Here is a 17,847-nt window from a genome sequence, read left to right as displayed (position 1 = left end):
TATACATTTATGGCTACTCCATTTATGTTTACCTCATTCAGCGGTGGTTTTTGTCCTTGTTTTTATCAGATGTGTTCATTTCTGTTCAACTTGACGGCAATAAAAGATGGAGTCAAGTTCCTTTATGTTCACACATTTTTTCATGAACTATTGTAAGTTGTACAACCATTGGAATAGCAGTTAAATGGTGTAATATCTCAAATGAACAAAAGACATAAGAGGCTCAGATGTTTATTTTTTTCATACAATAACTTGGATATTAGTGACAAAATAGGGATAACAGGTATTGGACATATAATAAAAATCCAAAACAATCACAGACATTATTTTTTGAAATATTCTGAGAAGTATTCATGGCACAAGTGGAAAGACACACATAGTACTGCAAGATAAGAGCATATCATTTAAAAATATTTTAGTACACTGTTATAATATCTTGTCAGCAGAAGTGGTCCTAAACATACTGTGCTTACATGTTATTGAGTGTAGGGTTAGTTCATTTATTTCCCACCAAGGAGAGTTACACATATTTTCCATCAGAGTTACAGCCTGCAGAGTTCATTGTAGTTTGGTTTTGGTAAGTTTATACCTACTAGAAAACAGGAGCAATTTCCAGGCTTTCATTTGTTTGCTCATAGTCTGCAGTCGTTTTCAAGAGTCTGACTGACTACACGTGTTATATTGTAAATGTCCCTTTGGTCCATATTTTAATATTATTGTCTGCAGTTCTTACGTATTTTTTTCCAGATCTTCCACTTTAATCTTTGTCCTTTCTTTCAGTTCAGTCTTCAGGTCTGCAACTTCTTTCGCACTAGATGGACAGATACAGTTAAAGAGATGAGCATTACAAATAACTTTAGCAGTCATTTTGTTATTCATTATCTTGGCCTGTTTGAGTGCTTACCTGAGGGGAATGAGAATGATTCCACATGTCAGGTTGAGCTGCTGAAGGATTGAGGAAAGACTTGGTGTGGCAAACTGGAGAGAAACACAGATGAGACAAAGTTCATTCGGTTGAAATGCACTTGAGCAGGGGCCACTTTCTTGCTTGCATACACGTGTTCATGTACAAACCTTTGGAGGTTGAATACAGGCACTAGGCGTGTTACTGTATATATGGTTGATGGCTTTCTGTAAAACCACAGCCTGCTGAGTGAGCGTCTTCAGGTAGTCCGAGCTTTCCTTCGTGCTGTCATGGTTCTCCCCAACCTTTAGATGTGCAGCAGTCTCTCAGTTAAAATTAAGAGCATACAAAAATAAATATGACAACACCAAACATTGTATTTTAATGTTTTAAAGCACACCTGGCTCCTATATATTAAATAAGCCTCTTTTTCGTGTTGCAGAGATGATCGAAAATCTCCTTTACTCTCGAACACAGTGGCAAGAAGATGATGACTGCACAGAAGATACACAGGGAGAGGCAATAAGGGAATGAAACACGTTTGCTAAAAACTGAATTGCAATCTATGTTTGCTGTCTTTCTGTCTGCTTCTGAATATACCAGTGTAAGAATATCATGAACATGACGGGTGTCTTACCTTTGTGCATGCTTCAGGGACATGGCACCATGGTATTTTGAGGTTAAATGTAAGGCATTCTGTAGGAACTTCAATGAAAGCTCATGCTCCATCAGTCCATGAAGTACTAGACCCAGCATACTCTAATGTAGGGAAGCACAAAAAGGAAATGAACAGACATTAAAAGAAGCACTGCCAAATATTTTGGACAGGTTGCTGCAATTCCAGGCTATCAAGACCCTGCAGATTTGTGTTGTTGCGATGCTTTGAGTTTGAGTTATCTTATCTACCTGAAGTTCTATTGTGTAAAAATGATTTCCACATTCTGCGTGGGGTCCTGATCCAACACTTTAATCATTTCAAGTCTCTCCCATAGGTACTTTAGATTTTTTTCTTTGATATACTTTTTGTTCAGTTGTCTGTATTTTTTTGTACCTCTTCAATAGCAGTGTACCTTGGGAGAGAGAGAGCTTGGGGTAAAAGGGTTAAGAGGCCTACCTGATTGAAAACTTGCGAGAAAACAATCTTTATTTGTTCATACGTAATTTCTTGCAAATTCACATATTAGGATTTCAGTAGGTGTTGTTAAAACTTTATCTTGGATGACAATTATGATTTACCTATCCAACAAAATCCTTAGATTCAACCCAAAGCACTGGCTTTTTAAACCACCTTATAATAGATAACATCCAAATAGATTTTGTCAGCAAAACTTTGCATGTGAGGTCACACTTACATCCAGCATGGAGACCTGTGGATGGTCTTCTCCGCACATGAGCAGGGTGAGGTACCGAGCACGATACAGCAGCTTCAGGGAGATCGAAAGCTGGCCTCCAGCAAAGCAGTACAGGGCCAGAAAAATCTAAATACCAGATAGGTAAAAGTGAAAAGTTACTTTAATAGAGTAAAGTTAGAAACCAACAACCTCTGGTCCAGCAATATGTTTGTGTATAAACGTAAATGTAAAGAAACTCACATAGTCTTGTACGGTCTGAGGATGGTCTATACCTTGTATTCTCTCACTAGTAATGGCAACCTTTTCCTGGTGGCTGAGGGCCTGTGAGACATTTAAGGTAAACATTACTTTCTGAAAGGCTCCGAAATATTTGTTGGTAAAACCCCAAAGATATGTCACTAGTCTAGGTGAAAGGTAATGGTATAAATGAACTGCAACGCATATTTACATCTGCATATTCCCCCAGGATGTAGCAGATTCGTCCCAGGAGACGCAGGCACATGCACACGTCCTCATGCAGGACCCCACATACGCTGCTGAACAGAGTCAGGGCCTGGCTGATCAATTCACAGCCCTCGTTGAGAAGCCCTAAGAACAAACGTAAAATACTGATGAGCCTTGAATGTACAACAAATTTGTACGAGGAAGTTACTTTTTAAGTAGTTAATAAGTTTAATTTAAATATTCTTTCCTAATTCCTAAATGAGAAGTTGTTGTCCTAAACATACATTTTAAAACACAAAAAAACTCCAAATTAACTCAGTCTTCTAAAGGGTTACATAACTTATATGTATTGTTAACTTTACTTCTTAAATAATCATCATGAACAGTGTGATAATACTACTACTCATGCAAGGCCACCATGCTGCCCTTAATATAAACATATACATGCTGTTTATGATGTAAGTATTGTGTCTGTGTCTCTTACCCTGCTGTACTGCTACCTGTGCATGTTGCACAAGCCTTGTGGCGTCCGATGCTGTAGGTTTGATATGTTTGACTACAGGGAACATGTTAACAACATCTTCCTCACCAAACACCGGCTTGTGTCGCGCCTCAAACACATACTCCCTCAGCTGCACCTATAGATGCAGAGAAGGGGGAAACATCTGCATTTGAAGCTGCTCTAGATATCTTTGCATTGCGGCTGCCCAAAGGTAATGCTTGAGCTATATAACTGTAAAGGGCTTGTTTGATTTCTGCAACCACAGATTATTGGCCCTCAGATTATCAGCCATCAGTGTAAATCCTTTGCCTCAAGCATACACAATTAGCAGATGTTTTTTTCTGTGAACTACAAGTTAGAGGTGTGGCAAAACTCTCATTTTAGCATCTGGAAGAAGTGAATATAGTGGTGGGGGTTTCTTTTTTGCAGCAGATTCAACCACTACCCACCATTATTAGCGAGCCTATTTGATACAGAATGGAACTTTCACTCTCTGATACTTATTTCTCAACGATTGAAGTTGCAGATTAGATTTTTAATTAAACAAAAGGTGTGATGACGGCAAAAAGCATTGCCTAATACATCTTTGAAATTGACAGAATTCATATTGTATTTTGTAGAGAATAATGATAAATGTCTGACCTGGATTCCTGTCTTGATGGCCATTTCTCTCAGTAGGGAGATCCTCTGAAGGCCGTGTTTTTCTATGATGTCATCCATACTTTCACTGGACACAGAGAAGATGGATGTAAAGTCATGTTGCACGTATACAACTACAGACACACACATGCACAATAACACACACACCTGTCTAATGAGTGGTGGTAATAATCTGCAGCCTCGGTCCTGATCCGACCCCACAGCTCGCTGGGGGTCAGTCTGGCCCAAACGCTTTCTTTCAACATGGCAACTCGACTCCCGTGGCTCCTCCTCCGCCGGCTCCTGCGGCGAGAGAGCAGCTCATCTGAGCAGGAGTCGGGGAAACTGGAGGAGGAGCTCAGGAGGCAGTTTAGGAAGTGACTGACAGCAGCGGAGAAAGTAGCAGGTTCTACATCCTGGGAGAAAATGAGATATGTTTGTATTATAAAACGTGTGCTGGATTGTAAAATGCAATATTTCACTTGTTTACATTATTTGAGCACCTGTAGATAGGTCCTGAAGATGTGTTTTGCACTTCTGATGATGACTTCACTGATAGAAATTCTCTGTGAGGAAACAGTATAGTTATGTGATGAGAAAGATTTCAGCATCCCAAGTTCCTTCATACTTTATTTTTCTTAGTTTTTTTTCATTATTCTATAAAACATATCATGCTTTTATTTTATAATACTAAGAAACACATTCATGTGATAACTCTTTCTCGTTATCGTTGGATAACAATCTGATCTGCAACATAGTGGTTCACAGGTATCTTGCTGTAGCTTAATTTCCTCGTCTTTCAAAATGTTCGATTGGTGTCACTCAGGTGTGTAAAAGGTCAGGATAGTGCCGTCAGGCCAGATTTATAAAGACATCACCCAATTCTTTACCTGGGAAGGAATGAGTCGGAATTTATGTAGTGGAAATCTTAAGAGTTTTACCTGGATGTGGCTGAGTCTCGCTCTCTCCTCCCCCCTGTCAAGCTCCCTCAGCAGGGTGCCCAGGTAGCGCACGTTCACCCCCCGCTGGTGCAGCACGGAGGTCAGGGTCGATCCATCCATCGGCACTGCTGTGTGGTCTAAACAGTCCTTCAGCTACCACACACACATACACACGCATACGCACGCACACGCACACACACACACACACACACACACACACACACACACACACACACACACACACACACACACACACACACACACACACACACACACACACACACACACACACACACACACACACACACACACACACACACACACACACACACACACACACACACACACACACACACACACACACACACACACACACCAGCAGTAGAGTTATAGATATATGCACATGATTGAAAATCTTTGCTCCACTCACCACTGCTGGAATCTGATTGGACAGTAGAAAAGCTGCGGCGTCCCATAACAACCGTCTCTGCCTCTGCACCTCCTGAACACACTCAGGGGAGAAACGAACACCTGCAGCAAAGACACACAGTTGAATATGAGTGTTTTAAACGTTATATATACAGTATATGTCCCTGTGTATGCAGCACAATTGTGTTAAATACCTGGGGAGCAAACATCAGGGTTGAAGCGGATGTCGAAGCAGGAGTCACTCACTGATCCGACAGCCTCACAAGCTTTCATAATCCCAGTCCTTGTCTGGTGTTCTATAAAAATAAAAACATGATTAATCGACACAAAATCAAACAATCCTCACCTCTTTCCCTGGCCTCAATTAGTCAAATGTGAATATTTGTACATTTTGAAAGTCTGTCAGTGCAAAGTAACTACACTTGGTGGGGTAAAAGTCAAAAGGAGAAGACGAATAATACACTCAGGTAAAACACAACTTTTACAGTAATTTATTATATAATTCTACCACTGGGATTTAAGGCCAATTAAGTCTTTAAATGGATTAGAACCCAACTGAGTATCTCAACCTGTCAAACTCTTTCTGCTGATGTAAATCATGCATTGTAATAAAAAATCTCCAGGACAATTACAACTGATGAGATTGTTTCCCCAAACGTATAACTGTACAGTACACCCTTTGATTGGCTAATTCTGTACCGTTCCTCCCTATTTCTCAGCCTGATTTGTCTTTAGATTTGTTCTGGTCTATTCAAAGTTTGTCACATTTCACTTAATTTGTCTGCACTTATTCACCCATCTCAGCACTGGCTCTGCTTGTATCTCCAGTTCTCGGCTCACAGACCAACTCTTCACTCTGCTCCAAGGCTTTATCTTCCTCTTTCCTCTGAACGAGGCCCTGGGACACCATCTTGAGATAAAGTTCATACCTGCAACAGAAAGCACAAGATATGAGGGTAGATAGATTACTGGTTTAAGTGTAACATGTTGGGCTCTCTGCAAATTATTTAACATCCTCCTCACCTGTGCTGGACGAAGGCTTCTATCAGCTCTGGTCTCAGGCTGGCCAGGCTGTGATGATGCCTCCGAGGATAACCAAAGCTCTGACACTCCTCGGGCACCTCTCCCCTCTCCTCTGTCTGTGATAACTGGAAGTTAAGGTCAGGGGGAAAGGTCCGGAGAAGGTCCAAAATGTAGGGTCTTCCATCATTACCCAGAATGCCTTTGGTCTCGATGCCAGAACATAGCTCCACGGGGCTGTTGTTGTGGTCGAGCACCTGGTGACGCTGGATTCTCAGAGGTTTACTGGTTTTATCCAGAAGCTCCAGAAACCTGGTGAAATGTTTATAAATGGAAGGTTGCACGTTTGAACATTTACTTAAACAAGCTTTTAATACCTTCAAAATGTATAGTGTTTTCTGAGTGTGTTACCTGGGGTGTGTAAAAACAGTTTTCCCATAGTCATTGGAGCCATAGACTACACTCTCCTGCTCCTGGTTTTTCTCCAGTATCCCAGGTACGATGGACTGAGCGATAACACGGATGCCACGATAATCCACCACAGCTGTTCCCAGTGTGTGAAGCCCCTCTATGTCTACAGATGCATAAGCCTGGAGCAGAGCAACATACATATTTAATTTGATAGTAGAACATGAGGGGAATGTAATTACAAATATTGAAAATAGAGGAAGGAAATGTGTCCATGCAACTGATTTTTTAAATCCACATAATAAAATCCTTACAGGGCTATTGAAAGTGTCTCTTCTGCATCAAATATACTTTAAAATGTGAAAGAAGGTACAGTTAATGCATCCCAAACATCTCACAGCTCATGCAGGTGGTAACAATGTACCTGTGCCCCCCTCAGGTCACAGATGGCAGCAGCATGAGCAGCAGTGTTGCCCCCTAGTGGGAGGTAATGCTCGGATACGTCGAACCCGAGGCTGAAGAACAGGTTGTTCCAGATGAACATCTGCATATGAGGCACCTCCCCGGGGTTTAATGGCATGACATTACCGTCGATAACTGCTACAGCTCCCTGTGTTGCAGCGGCCACAAAATCACTGTTCGCCTGGATGGAGGGATTCAAATCTTGGTTAACTCAGTTGCTCTCCCTCGATTTTAATAAAGACCAACATAATCTGATCCTGGAGTTGTAACAGGAAGGAGTACTCAGGGATGATGTATAACATATTTTGCTATTCTACTGTTTCCATATTTACTCAGAGAATAAATCAGGAGAAGTAGGGAGAAATATGCATTTTCGATTTTGGGGTGAAGTGTCCCTTTAAAATAATCTGTGGTGTCACCTTGAATAAGCTCCTCTCTCTCTGCAGGCGCTCTTGAAGAGAGTTCCTGGGGAGTTCCCTGCATCTCTGCAGCTCCTCATTCCAGTCTCGACTCTGCGATGATAACACACAACACATCAGCTTCAACGTCATATCAGTTAGCCTCAGATACATCATAAAACCTTTGTTTTATATGTAAGTAAACAAATGCATCTTTTCTGCAGTGTTACATTTCTCTGCATTTCTAAATGTTGCCATTTTTCTTCTATTTTATGTTTGCAACCTGCCCAGCTGTGTTCTCGTCCTGGCCCATGTGACTGGTGTGAGTCTCCTCTGCTCTGACACAGTCCAGGGTGTGATCTCCATAACGGGCGATCCAGGTGAACACCTGGAAAGGTGCTGCAATCCGCTCATACGGGTGTTGCTGGACTCTGGTTAACAGAAAGTAACAGACCATTTTCAAGAGTTACCAAGCCTCATTTCAACTTTGACATAACTTTATTTCAATCAAAATATTGTTTTCATTTGAGCCTGATTACAAACAGTTAGCTCACCTCTTCTTCTGCAGGGCACTGAAGGTTTTCCTGAAAGCAGGGCTTACTTGACTCAGCAGCTCGACTAGAGAGTGGCAAAGGATTTTGGGAACTGCAGGTTTAGGGTTGAAGTTGAAGGCAGTTGACCTAAAGGAGTCAAAGCTCAAGTTTAATCCAGGTAGGTTTATTCTGTCACTATTGTATCTACTTCGGCCCAGGATGTTATGTTTTCGTCTTTTGTCTTTCATGTTATAGCAGATGTACAAGAAAAGGTTTTCAAGTGATTACAATTCAGCCTTTGAGGGAAAGTGATGTTTTCCCAAATGTCATGGTTATTTATTCAGTATTTTGCAAGATTAGACACACTTTTTGTTACCCATGACTGTATCTACTAAATATTTGTGAGCCAACCCTATCAAAAGATTGTACTCAGGGTAAGTGAAAAAACTTCGACCTAAGGAAGTCAGGGGATCCCAAATGTTTTGCACACCATGACTATCTATATCAAATGTCATTGATATCCATCTAACAGTTCTTGAGACAGTTGTTAGTGGTGGACTGGCCTACCAACACTGCCATCGACAGCTATCATGGCTAAAACGTTTCCAATTTAATAGCTCAGCAAATGTAAAATATTTGAAAATGTAACACTCACTGGTTGAGGTAGAAACCACGTGTAGATGATGTAATGTTGAGTTCTTTGTCTTCCATAGTCACAACATTGAGGTACATCAAGTCCCCATGCATCTTCCTGTTTCCTGGAGGAGGGTTCCAGCTGCTCATGGTCAGAACCCGCAGGCACTGTAATGGCTGTAAAGATACTTTCATAAAGTCCCACTGTTGCTTTAACTGAACACACAATCAATTACACATCTGATCTCTCACCTTCCAGTCATCTCTGAGCGGCTGCAGAGGGGTAAGTGGTCGTTCCTTACATCCAGGGAGGAGGTATTCTGGAGGGCTGCAGTCAACAGACTCCTTTTCAGAAGCTCGCCTGGTCCCCACACTGTCACTGTCTGAAGGGGTGAGCATGGAGGTGAAAAAGGTTGAATGATTCGTGACAGGAATGCTGAGACAATACCTGAAGCAAGGAGGTTATAAGAGAGGAATAGTACCCTTGCCTCTGGTGTAAAGAGTGAGGTAAGAGAGTGAGCTGCAGTTGACTCCGTTGTATGCATCTGCAGGGTCGAGGCTCTTCAGAAGATCACGAACATGTCTGAGATGAAGACGAGCGTCACGCACAGTGTAAGAATCTGCAACAAGATCATCAAATATGCTTATATCGTTTTTGGTACAATTGGAAGATGATAAAACATGTTTTTGTTACTGTTGTACTAATGATACCACCATAAATCAGCAGATAAAAACAATTCAGGAGGAAAAAGTGGAGTAAAAAGTGACTTAAATAAAGAAGGAATGATGATACCCATTTCATTCAAATCTGTGATAATGTGCAATTCAAAAACGTTCAGTGGCATGCAATCGAATATGGTGAGCATCATTTCTTCATTTCACAGATGACTTTACAGATAGTCATTTCTAATGTATCTATTTCATTAGGCTATGTTATTCCATATCTCACAGCCATGGCAAATTAACAGTACACATTATTTGCAAAAGGTGTTTTCACAAAATGCTGCTGGAAGTGAATGGAACATTTATAGTGATGTAAAGTGTAGATTGAGATAGTTGCTGGTGAAGTTTATAAAAGAAAAATAATTGCTGTGTTGTTTCACAAATGATGTTTTAAACCTTAATGGATGATGTTGGAACGGTCTGATGGTCTGAGCCTGTGCAGGTGAGACATAAAGAGAGAGCATCGGTCTGACACCTGTAAAGACGTTAATCACAGTTTTTGAAAGAGGTCCTACGTTGGACTAAAAAGCACCTCTAGGTGAGGTGTTCGGTCAGCTGTAGACAATGTTGCATTTTGAAATTAACAACAAACTTGCCATAAAAAAAACAATTAAAGAAGAAAAATAATTTCAAAGTTGAGGCAGTTACCCTCCACCACCTTGAACAGCGCTCCGTCCTGGATCCCCTGTATGGAGCGTAGCTCGGATTGGCTGTCGAGCGCGGTGCCTCCCAGCTGGAGGGAGAAGCTTGTGAGGTGGCAAGTGACCTCGTGCTCCATCAGCACCTGATGCAGCTCCGCCACAACCATCTGGCCTGACACCTGAGGAGAGTTGGATTTGAGTGATTCAGAAAGACATGAGGATACATTGAAGTATCTTTGAGAAAATAACGGTGAGGTAAACAGGAACCTGGAGCTCAAAGCTTTCTGAAGCAGGAGGCTGAATCCTGACGGTAAAGTCTGGCTCCTGGACATCAACTACATCACTGATGCTGAATTTTCTTTCATCAGCATCAGGCTGCTGTTGACCATCATCCTCATGGCTTTCTTCAGTCTGACATGGAGGTGCTGCAACAGCAGATACAACAACAAAAGGTGTGAAGATGAAAACTGGTTGCTTATTTGGTAGTTCACTTTTCAGTTGAACTGAAAAGGGAAAATGGAAAATGAACTATTATTACTTGTATTCCTAAAATGTAAATGACCTTATTGAAATGCAAAAGATTGAATAGAAACAGGAAATTAAAACATATATACACAAATATATAGTTTCTATCCCTTTTTAAAATGTCCATTCAAAAATTCTCTTTTTAAAATTCAAATGTAAATATTCTGAATTCTGAATATTCTGCCATTTATTTCTAGTAAACTTTCATTCTGAATAAAACAATCCTTCTTATAGTGATTATCCGCTGAACAAGATGCAAGTAGCAGCCTCAGAGACATGTTTGAGTATCACAGTTGTCAAAAACATTCTAGCAAAGAGAAACACATTCAAATAAAATCACGCACCTTTGACATGTGGTGCTGCCAGAAACAGCCGGTCAACTAAAAACAAGGTTTGCTTTATCTCAGTCTCTTCCTCCTCCACCTCTGGCAGAGCTGTCTCGTTGTCATCCTCCTCTTCCCTCTTTTCTGGGTCCTGACATTGAATAGAATCTGCATTTAAATCAGACTGATCTGTGTGGTTTGTGTCTGTTGGGAAAACATTGCTGTCCTTTGCATCTTCATTATGATCCAACGTCACAGTGGCCTGGTCCATCTGTTCATCATCCTGATTGCTCTGTTGTGTCGGGTCGACACAACACTCAGCAGGGTCAACAATGTCCACAATTTCAACACTTTTGATGCTCCATTTTGTTGTCTGAAGGTCCTTCTGTGACTCAATGTTGTCATCCATACAGTTGTTGTGTTCAGTCACTAAAGTGTCATTTGGTTCGATATTTTGTTCTGTGTCACTAACATTCTCCTGTGACGGCTCTGTCAGGACAAAGTTTGACATTTCCTGAAGAGCAACAGCATCCTTTTGCAACTTAAAGACATTTTCTTCATCAGCGCTTAGCTGCTCTATTTGCTTGGTGTTTTGTTCAGTTTGAAATGTATGTTTCCTTAAAGTGGAAGTCAGTTCCTCATGGATGATAGTCTCTTTCAGTTCTTCCTGTTCACCTTGCATGTCTATATCACTGAAAGGCATGTTGTCTTCCTCTGTCATGTCAGACCAGGTTCCAAAATCCATCCTTCTCTCTTGTTTCTCTGACGCCATTATAGTAAACACATTGGAGTGTCTCCCATGTGATGTTTGTGCCTCCAAGAGCACATCCACCTGTTTTAATATTTCATGTTCCACGAGCTTCCCCCTTGTTATTTCTCTCTCCACAGTCTCAGCATTACACACAAGTATTTCTGTTAGTGCCTGAACCTCCTCCTGTGACTCAGTCTGGGTCTCCACCCCCATACCGATATGTGTCTCCACTTCGGTCTGTGTCTCAACCTCAGAAAACTCCCTGTTTCTCCACCTGTTTCTCCACTCTTGTGCTTCATCACCTGGCTCAAGCGTCCTCACTCCTTCTTCCTCCTCAGACACCAGCAGACAGACCATCGGCTCCACCAGAGTCACATCCCCTCCCAGGTTGCTGCTTAGGATGATGTCAGGAAACAGGAAGTGCTCTGGTTCTAGAGCTGGGTTTGTGATGCCGGTGGAGATAATGGATAACAGATCGTCCTCCAAGTCCTCTGGCAGGCTCTGAGATTCACATTCACTGTCATCGCTGGAAAGCAGAGGGGATCTCTCCGCCTCACCTTGGGCCGCCGCATCCTTAAACTTGAAGTAGTTTGATAGTGTTTGACAGCACTGGATTATGTTTCCCATGATGCTTATCTGCATCGAACAGCAAATGTGAAGGTGACTTGAATGACAAAAGACGACAGTGTTAAAGTTGGTTCAGTAACAACAAGCTTTTAAGGAAACTATAATAACATGTACAGTATATCAATAACTCACCCCTGTTGTTCTTATACGTCTCCAAGATAAACAAATACAAAAGGGCTTAAATGATGAATAAAAACCTTGCTATTTTAGTAAAGTTTTTAACAGGAAGTGCTCCTAGACTAGTGTAAAAGTGTTTAAAGTAGTAAAGGTTTTCTGCAAAAAATGCGTTTGGGAAGTAGTTAACAAACAACTGAATAAATGAGACTTTGCTTTTCACAAAACTAAACAAAAAGTTAGTTTTGAGTTATTTATATAGAAATGGTCATTTTGTGGGTGAAGTTAATTTACTTGTTAAACCTTAAATCCATGTGTAATCTTGAATCAAGCTGCAAAGTATTAACTGCAAAAGGCTCTGCCACTGTCACATGTGTGTGGCATGTGTGAATGTGAGCAGCTAAGAGCCTTAGACAACAGCTGATGACAGGAGTATTATAAAGTGCAGCGGTGTCAACTTACAGAGGAAAGAATTGTAAAAGCTCAGGGGTGAAATCTCATCAGATGAACTCTGGAATGTTGTCGATACATGGCAATCCTGGGGAAAAGATGAAGGGGAGCAATGCACCTGATTTTAGAGTAAAAAAGGATTGGAAATACTATTGTTTGGCTTTATAATAACTCATAACAGCAGGCTATTAGATGTATGCAACAGACTCACTTTTTATATCCTGAATGCTTTTATGAAAGCGTTCCACCTTATTTAAGCTCATGAGATGCAGCAGAAATAAAATGGATGCAACTCAAACAACAGAAGGATATTTGTGACATAATATTAAGAAATCTGTGGGCCTACCTGCCAGTGCAGAGAGAGGGAGAGACAGCCACCTGTCATTTCTGTCCATCCTGAAACAAAAGAACTGAGTCTCAGAGTATCTCCTCTCCAGCGGGAAGCTCCCCTGTCCTTGCTGCAAAACCCGTTACACAAAATGTGTGTTAGTGCATGTGTGTGTCTGTCCTCCATGTGTGGAGAGGAAGCTGTGAGAGAGCATGTAGGCTCTCCTTTCACACACACACATGCACATCCACACACTTAGTTATTACCTGACAAATCCATAAGAGGGCAGCTTCTCTGCCTGTTCATGATGTAACTTCCTGTATTCAGATTGGTCCATGCTCTCTCTATCAACCTTGAAAGTGAGCAGAGCAAGAGGTGTATTACAAATAGCAGCAGCAGGATTTCTGGCGCCTCTTTTATATTTTGGAGACTACTACACAAGACATGATGACAGTCCTGAAACAAACAAGCCTTCAGTATTTGGTTGTTGTTATTTATTTCTCTTCACACTTTGAGCTTTCTGAATGGAGCTCTGCCGTTGCCATGGCAGCGCTGCAGAGAGACATTAACATTCTGAGCACAGTCTCCAAGACAACTGTGGGAACATTCTAGAATGGGACGTTTGCCAGGAGACCAGTTACACCGGCTGATGCATGTGAATGAGTTTCATCCTTCTTTGAATTAAAAGTGAATGACTCAATATCTCCTCATTATCATCATTACATTAATCAACCAAAAGTGATACTGAAAAGCTTTCTCAATTATTATTTTATATTTGTTCTGTCATCTCATCATCAATTGTCCTGTTTATTTACCAACTCACATGCCAGTTTCTTTTAATGTAATTGCTCTTGTAAGGACCACAACCTTAAGTCATTTAAAGGAGCAATGTGAAGGATTTAGTGGCATCTAGTGGTAACTTTGCAAATTGCAACCTGAACACCTTTTACAAGCCTGTCAGAGGACTAATAGTGGCAATAAGGTAACACTAAATCAAGCCCTTTTTTTAAATCAGTGTTTGGTTTGACCATTCTAGGCTACTGTAGAACAACACAGCTGTGCAACATGTCAGACTTTGTGAAGAGGATCTGCTCTCTATGCTGGGCTTATTATAAGCGTACTAACATGACTATTCTTTGTTTCAGTCGAGAAAAGACTAATGAGAAAACAATAATGAGTATTAATTAAACTATGCCATTAGAATTCCTTCTGAATCCTACACAATTGCTACATCTTCAGCGTAGGCAACCCTCCCTGGTAAGGGTTGGTAAGGGTCCCAGATAAACTATTGGCCCCACTACTACACCCATTCCATCTCCGCTTTTAGTTTGTATGTGTAGAGTTTCATTACTGCATCTTGCACAGTCGTGATGCTATGCAGTGACAACATCGGTCCATAAACATATACAAAAATATTTAAAGCATAGTTATGCAAAACGTTTACAGCAGATACATTCAAACACTGAGAACAGACACCAGAAACACTTCTCTGCCATTACTAGGCACATTGCATGAATTTAATAAAGTGCAAATCATACAAAATGTCCCTAAGCCTTCTTAAAGTGACTTTCCAAACCTGGAATGTGGCTGGCGCAGTGAAAAAGCAGTTTGCCACATTGAACAGTACGATGTAAGTGTTCACAGACTTTAAGGCAAGGCTACTAATTACAAGCAGAAGCCGTGATCAACAGTGTCAACATCCATATTTAACCCTACCACTCATTTTTCACATGTTCCATGTTGTACCATCAATGTGACAAATCAGTTAATAGCTTAAAGTGGATGTTCGGTCACACGCTCTTGTGTAACTAACTTCTAAATATCTAAGTCACTTCCTGAAATCTACAGACAATCACAAAGGAACATTTCTCTCTTCTCAAGCATCAGAGTCCTCTGGAAGACAACATTGCCTCACAGAGCAGTTTCTCCCTCTCCTGCTCCCATGTCCACCCTCCTGTGCATCCTGCTGTCATCTATGTCCTCCCACTCGTCCTCCACCGCCTCTCCATCCTGCGTTCTGTTTGGTCGGTTCAAGCGAAGGAGGCGGAATCTAAGCGGCACCAAGAAGAGGGTGGGGTCGGGCATGGAGTGAGGCCTTTGGGGGGAAGTCACTCTCTCCTGCGGGACACATGCTCTGACCCTCTCCTCCCGCAGGCTGACCCGCCTCTTGTGTCTCGCTTCCTGCTGGTCGGGAGAGGCTGGAGGAGGTGGAGACAGAAGCCAGTCTGAGCCCGCCCCTTCATAATCGTCATCCTCCTCACCTTCATCCTCCTCTTCTTCTTCCTCCTTGCCCCTGGGTTCCTCCTCTCCCTCTGCACCAGACTCCGTGCTCTGCCTTTGCTGGAACAGTTTTAAGCGTGCAGTGTGGAGCTCGTGGCAGAGGGTCGTGGTGGTGACGTTTTGGCATTGCAGCTCACGACTCAGCAGCGTGATTTTGTGGCTTCTACGTTTCAGTTCCTCCAGGAAATGCCGCTCTTCCTCCCTCAGGTTCCTGCCCAGTGCTGATGCCCGAGCCCGACCCACTCGCAGCTCCCCACGTGCAGCGACCATCATGCACTGCTGCTCCTCCAGGAGATGCACGGCAGCCTCACAGCGTGCTACCAGCTCTGCTTCCTCCACTGAGAAACAAAAACACGTACAGGGTTGACTAAAGTATATATAAATAGATACTGTATATGTTCAGGAGATTATGTTTCCATTTGGGTCAGTTTTTCTATCCTTCATATCTCTTTCACTTCATCTGCTTGATCAATATTTTTCAGATTACATTTCATAAAATGTTCTTTTCACTGCACCCTTCTGTGCTCCTTCACACACTTGGAGGAACTTGACTGGATAATTATCATGGTTGTTGCAGAAATGAATGCAAAATCACAGTGCTTAATGGTTCTTGTGCATGTTGCTGAAAAATATATGACATATCAGATATGTAAAAATTATTATTATAGTAATGCAAAGGATAATCTTGAATTACTAGCAAAATGTTGAAATGTGCTTCGTCATGTTACACACTTTGTCTACACTTCTCTATAACTCCCTGATATCATTTCCTCATTGTCAGCCAGGAGTTGTTTTGTCTCACCTTCTGTGCTTCTGTCAGGAAACCTGGAATCCAGCTCACAGCTCAGCTCTGCAACCAGGAGGAGTAGAAGGACAACAGAAGACAGAAAAAGATAAAACAGACAGATGAGATTATTTTTGGAGCATTAACTGGAAACAAGGAAGCTGAGACCAATCTGATGTCTGACAAAATAGAAATGTTTGGAAAAACCGCACCAGAGAAATGACAATGCAAACAGAGAAGCGTTCAGGCTGTATGCCACTGTCCGTTCTCCTGCATTCTCCCTGGGTCTGCATATTTAACCAATTATTAGGCTAATATAGAAAGTCTACTGTTTGAACAATGTGTAAGCCTATATATATTTATAGATCAAAGAATTAGTCAAATAAATAAATAAAGGGACCTATTATGCTTATTTTCAGGTTCATATTAGTATTGTGTGCCTCTACTGTGACATGTTTACATGCTTTAATGTTCAAAAAGTGCCTTATTTTTCTCATACTGCAGCACCTCTTTTCACCCTCTGTCTGTAACCAGAGCCCAGTCTGCTCTGATTGGATAGATGGCCGGCTCTGTTGTGATTGGTCCACCGCGCTTAGATATGTTCCGCCCCTAAGCTTATCACACAATGTGTTGGAGCGATAGCCAAAAGAAGAGCGAGAGTTACGTAGTGATGTCACTATGTTGCAGAAGTAAACAAAGGAGTCCAATGGAGGCGTTTCAGGCAGGGGACTTTGAACTTTGGGATTTTAGCCTATGCAGCCCAGTTGCATACAACACACAAAAGGAAAGGGAACACCCCAAACAGCTTTATAGGGCCCTGTCAACAACAGGTATAGTCAAGACTGACCATGACAGCGCCTCTTCAGGTGTGTGATCTCCAGCTGCAGACCGGCCAACATGGCCAGGTGCTCCTGCTTCAGGAAGGTGATTCCTCTCTCCACACTGGCCACCTGCTGCTCCAGCTCCCCAGCATCCATGGCTGCACCGCACACAACCTGCACACAGAAGCATAGCTGAGGGATTTCCCAGTGTCCCAATTTGAGCTCTGATAAAGAGTTTGAATATTACACTGTTCATTGCATGCACACATTAAAACACTACCATTTATTCAGCTAGTGATAACCATCTGTTAGTCTGCTTAATATTCTATCAAATTGAGATTTTCTGCAAGAGCTTTATAAGGTAATTTTTTTATAATCTAATGTGCAAGCACAACATCTTCAACAATCTCATTTAGTGTTATTTCTCCTTTATAAAAGCTGCTCACTTAGTACTCAGTATACCTGTAACATGCATTCTCCAGTCTGACCGTGGCCTACCGTGATACTGAAGCGGTTTCCGATGCAAAGCGCCTCTCATGGATGCTCGTATCGCCCCGCTATCTGTCCTCTGCAGCGGAGATGCAGAAAACAAAAGAGCGAGACGGCGCTTCCTCTCTGAGCTCCCAGGTGAGCTGTAACACTGGTGCAGCAGGCGCTTTTCTTGAAGTGTGAATGAATCCTGCTGCAGTGAAATATAACCTCCTCATAACCTTCTGGTTGTAAGTGCAGTGCGGTCCCGCCGCTATTCACAACAATGCAGCCCGCTATGAGGAGCGATCAGCGCCGCGGACAGCAGCAGCAGCATGGGGAGGAGG

General features: G+C 42.0%; 2 protein-coding genes across 4 annotated transcripts; both read right to left on the bottom strand.

Annotated features, from left to right (window-relative positions):
• Positions 1–215: 215 nt before the first annotated feature.
• LOC117458127 (clustered mitochondria protein homolog) lies at positions 216–13,196 on the bottom strand. Of its 3 annotated transcripts, none has more exons than XM_034098394.2 (30): positions 13,166–13,196; positions 12,832–12,907; positions 10,899–12,292; positions 10,297–10,454; positions 10,037–10,208; positions 9,148–9,285; positions 8,918–9,048; positions 8,688–8,842; positions 8,054–8,179; positions 7,783–7,930; positions 7,521–7,613; positions 7,064–7,282; positions 6,643–6,821; positions 6,235–6,543; positions 6,007–6,140; positions 5,406–5,507; positions 5,213–5,313; positions 4,783–4,935; positions 4,345–4,407; positions 4,010–4,257; positions 3,845–3,929; positions 3,185–3,338; positions 2,705–2,844; positions 2,497–2,577; positions 2,257–2,382; positions 1,542–1,663; positions 1,305–1,398; positions 1,075–1,209; positions 905–978; positions 216–811 (listed from the first exon to the last, which is right to left on the bottom strand). In XM_034098394.2, exons 3-30 carry the CDS (start codon positions 12,268–12,270, stop codon positions 730–732), a joined length of 5,094 nt encoding a protein of 1,697 aa, XP_033954285.1. In that variant the 5' UTR covers positions 12,271–12,292; positions 12,832–12,907; positions 13,166–13,196; the 3' UTR covers positions 216–729. The 3 variants fall into 3 exon arrangements, with proteins under 3 accessions (XP_033954285.1, XP_033954287.1, XP_071061592.1); XM_034098396.2 differs by having other exon boundaries at positions 9,154–9,285; XM_071205491.1 differs by having other exon boundaries at positions 10,899–12,264.
• A 1,491-nt stretch (positions 13,197–14,687) lies between these two features.
• On the bottom strand, positions 14,688–17,817 carry LOC117458937 (coiled-coil domain-containing 92B-like). Its single transcript, XM_034099687.2, has 4 exons — positions 17,531–17,817; positions 17,059–17,206; positions 16,230–16,277; positions 14,688–15,765 (listed from the first exon to the last, which is right to left on the bottom strand). Exons 2-4 carry the CDS (start codon positions 17,186–17,188, stop codon positions 15,059–15,061), a joined length of 885 nt encoding a protein of 294 aa, XP_033955578.1. The 5' UTR covers positions 17,189–17,206; positions 17,531–17,817; the 3' UTR covers positions 14,688–15,058.
• Between the last annotated feature and the right edge of the window lie 30 nt (positions 17,818–17,847).

This window comes from Pseudochaenichthys georgianus, chromosome 14 (genome assembly GCF_902827115.2).
Source record: "Pseudochaenichthys georgianus chromosome 14, fPseGeo1.2, whole genome shotgun sequence".
Classification (NCBI taxonomy): Eukaryota; Metazoa; Chordata; class Actinopteri; order Perciformes; family Channichthyidae; genus Pseudochaenichthys; species Pseudochaenichthys georgianus.
Note: the sequence above shows the minus strand (reverse complement) of the source record. Positions and strands in the feature narration are given on the sequence as shown.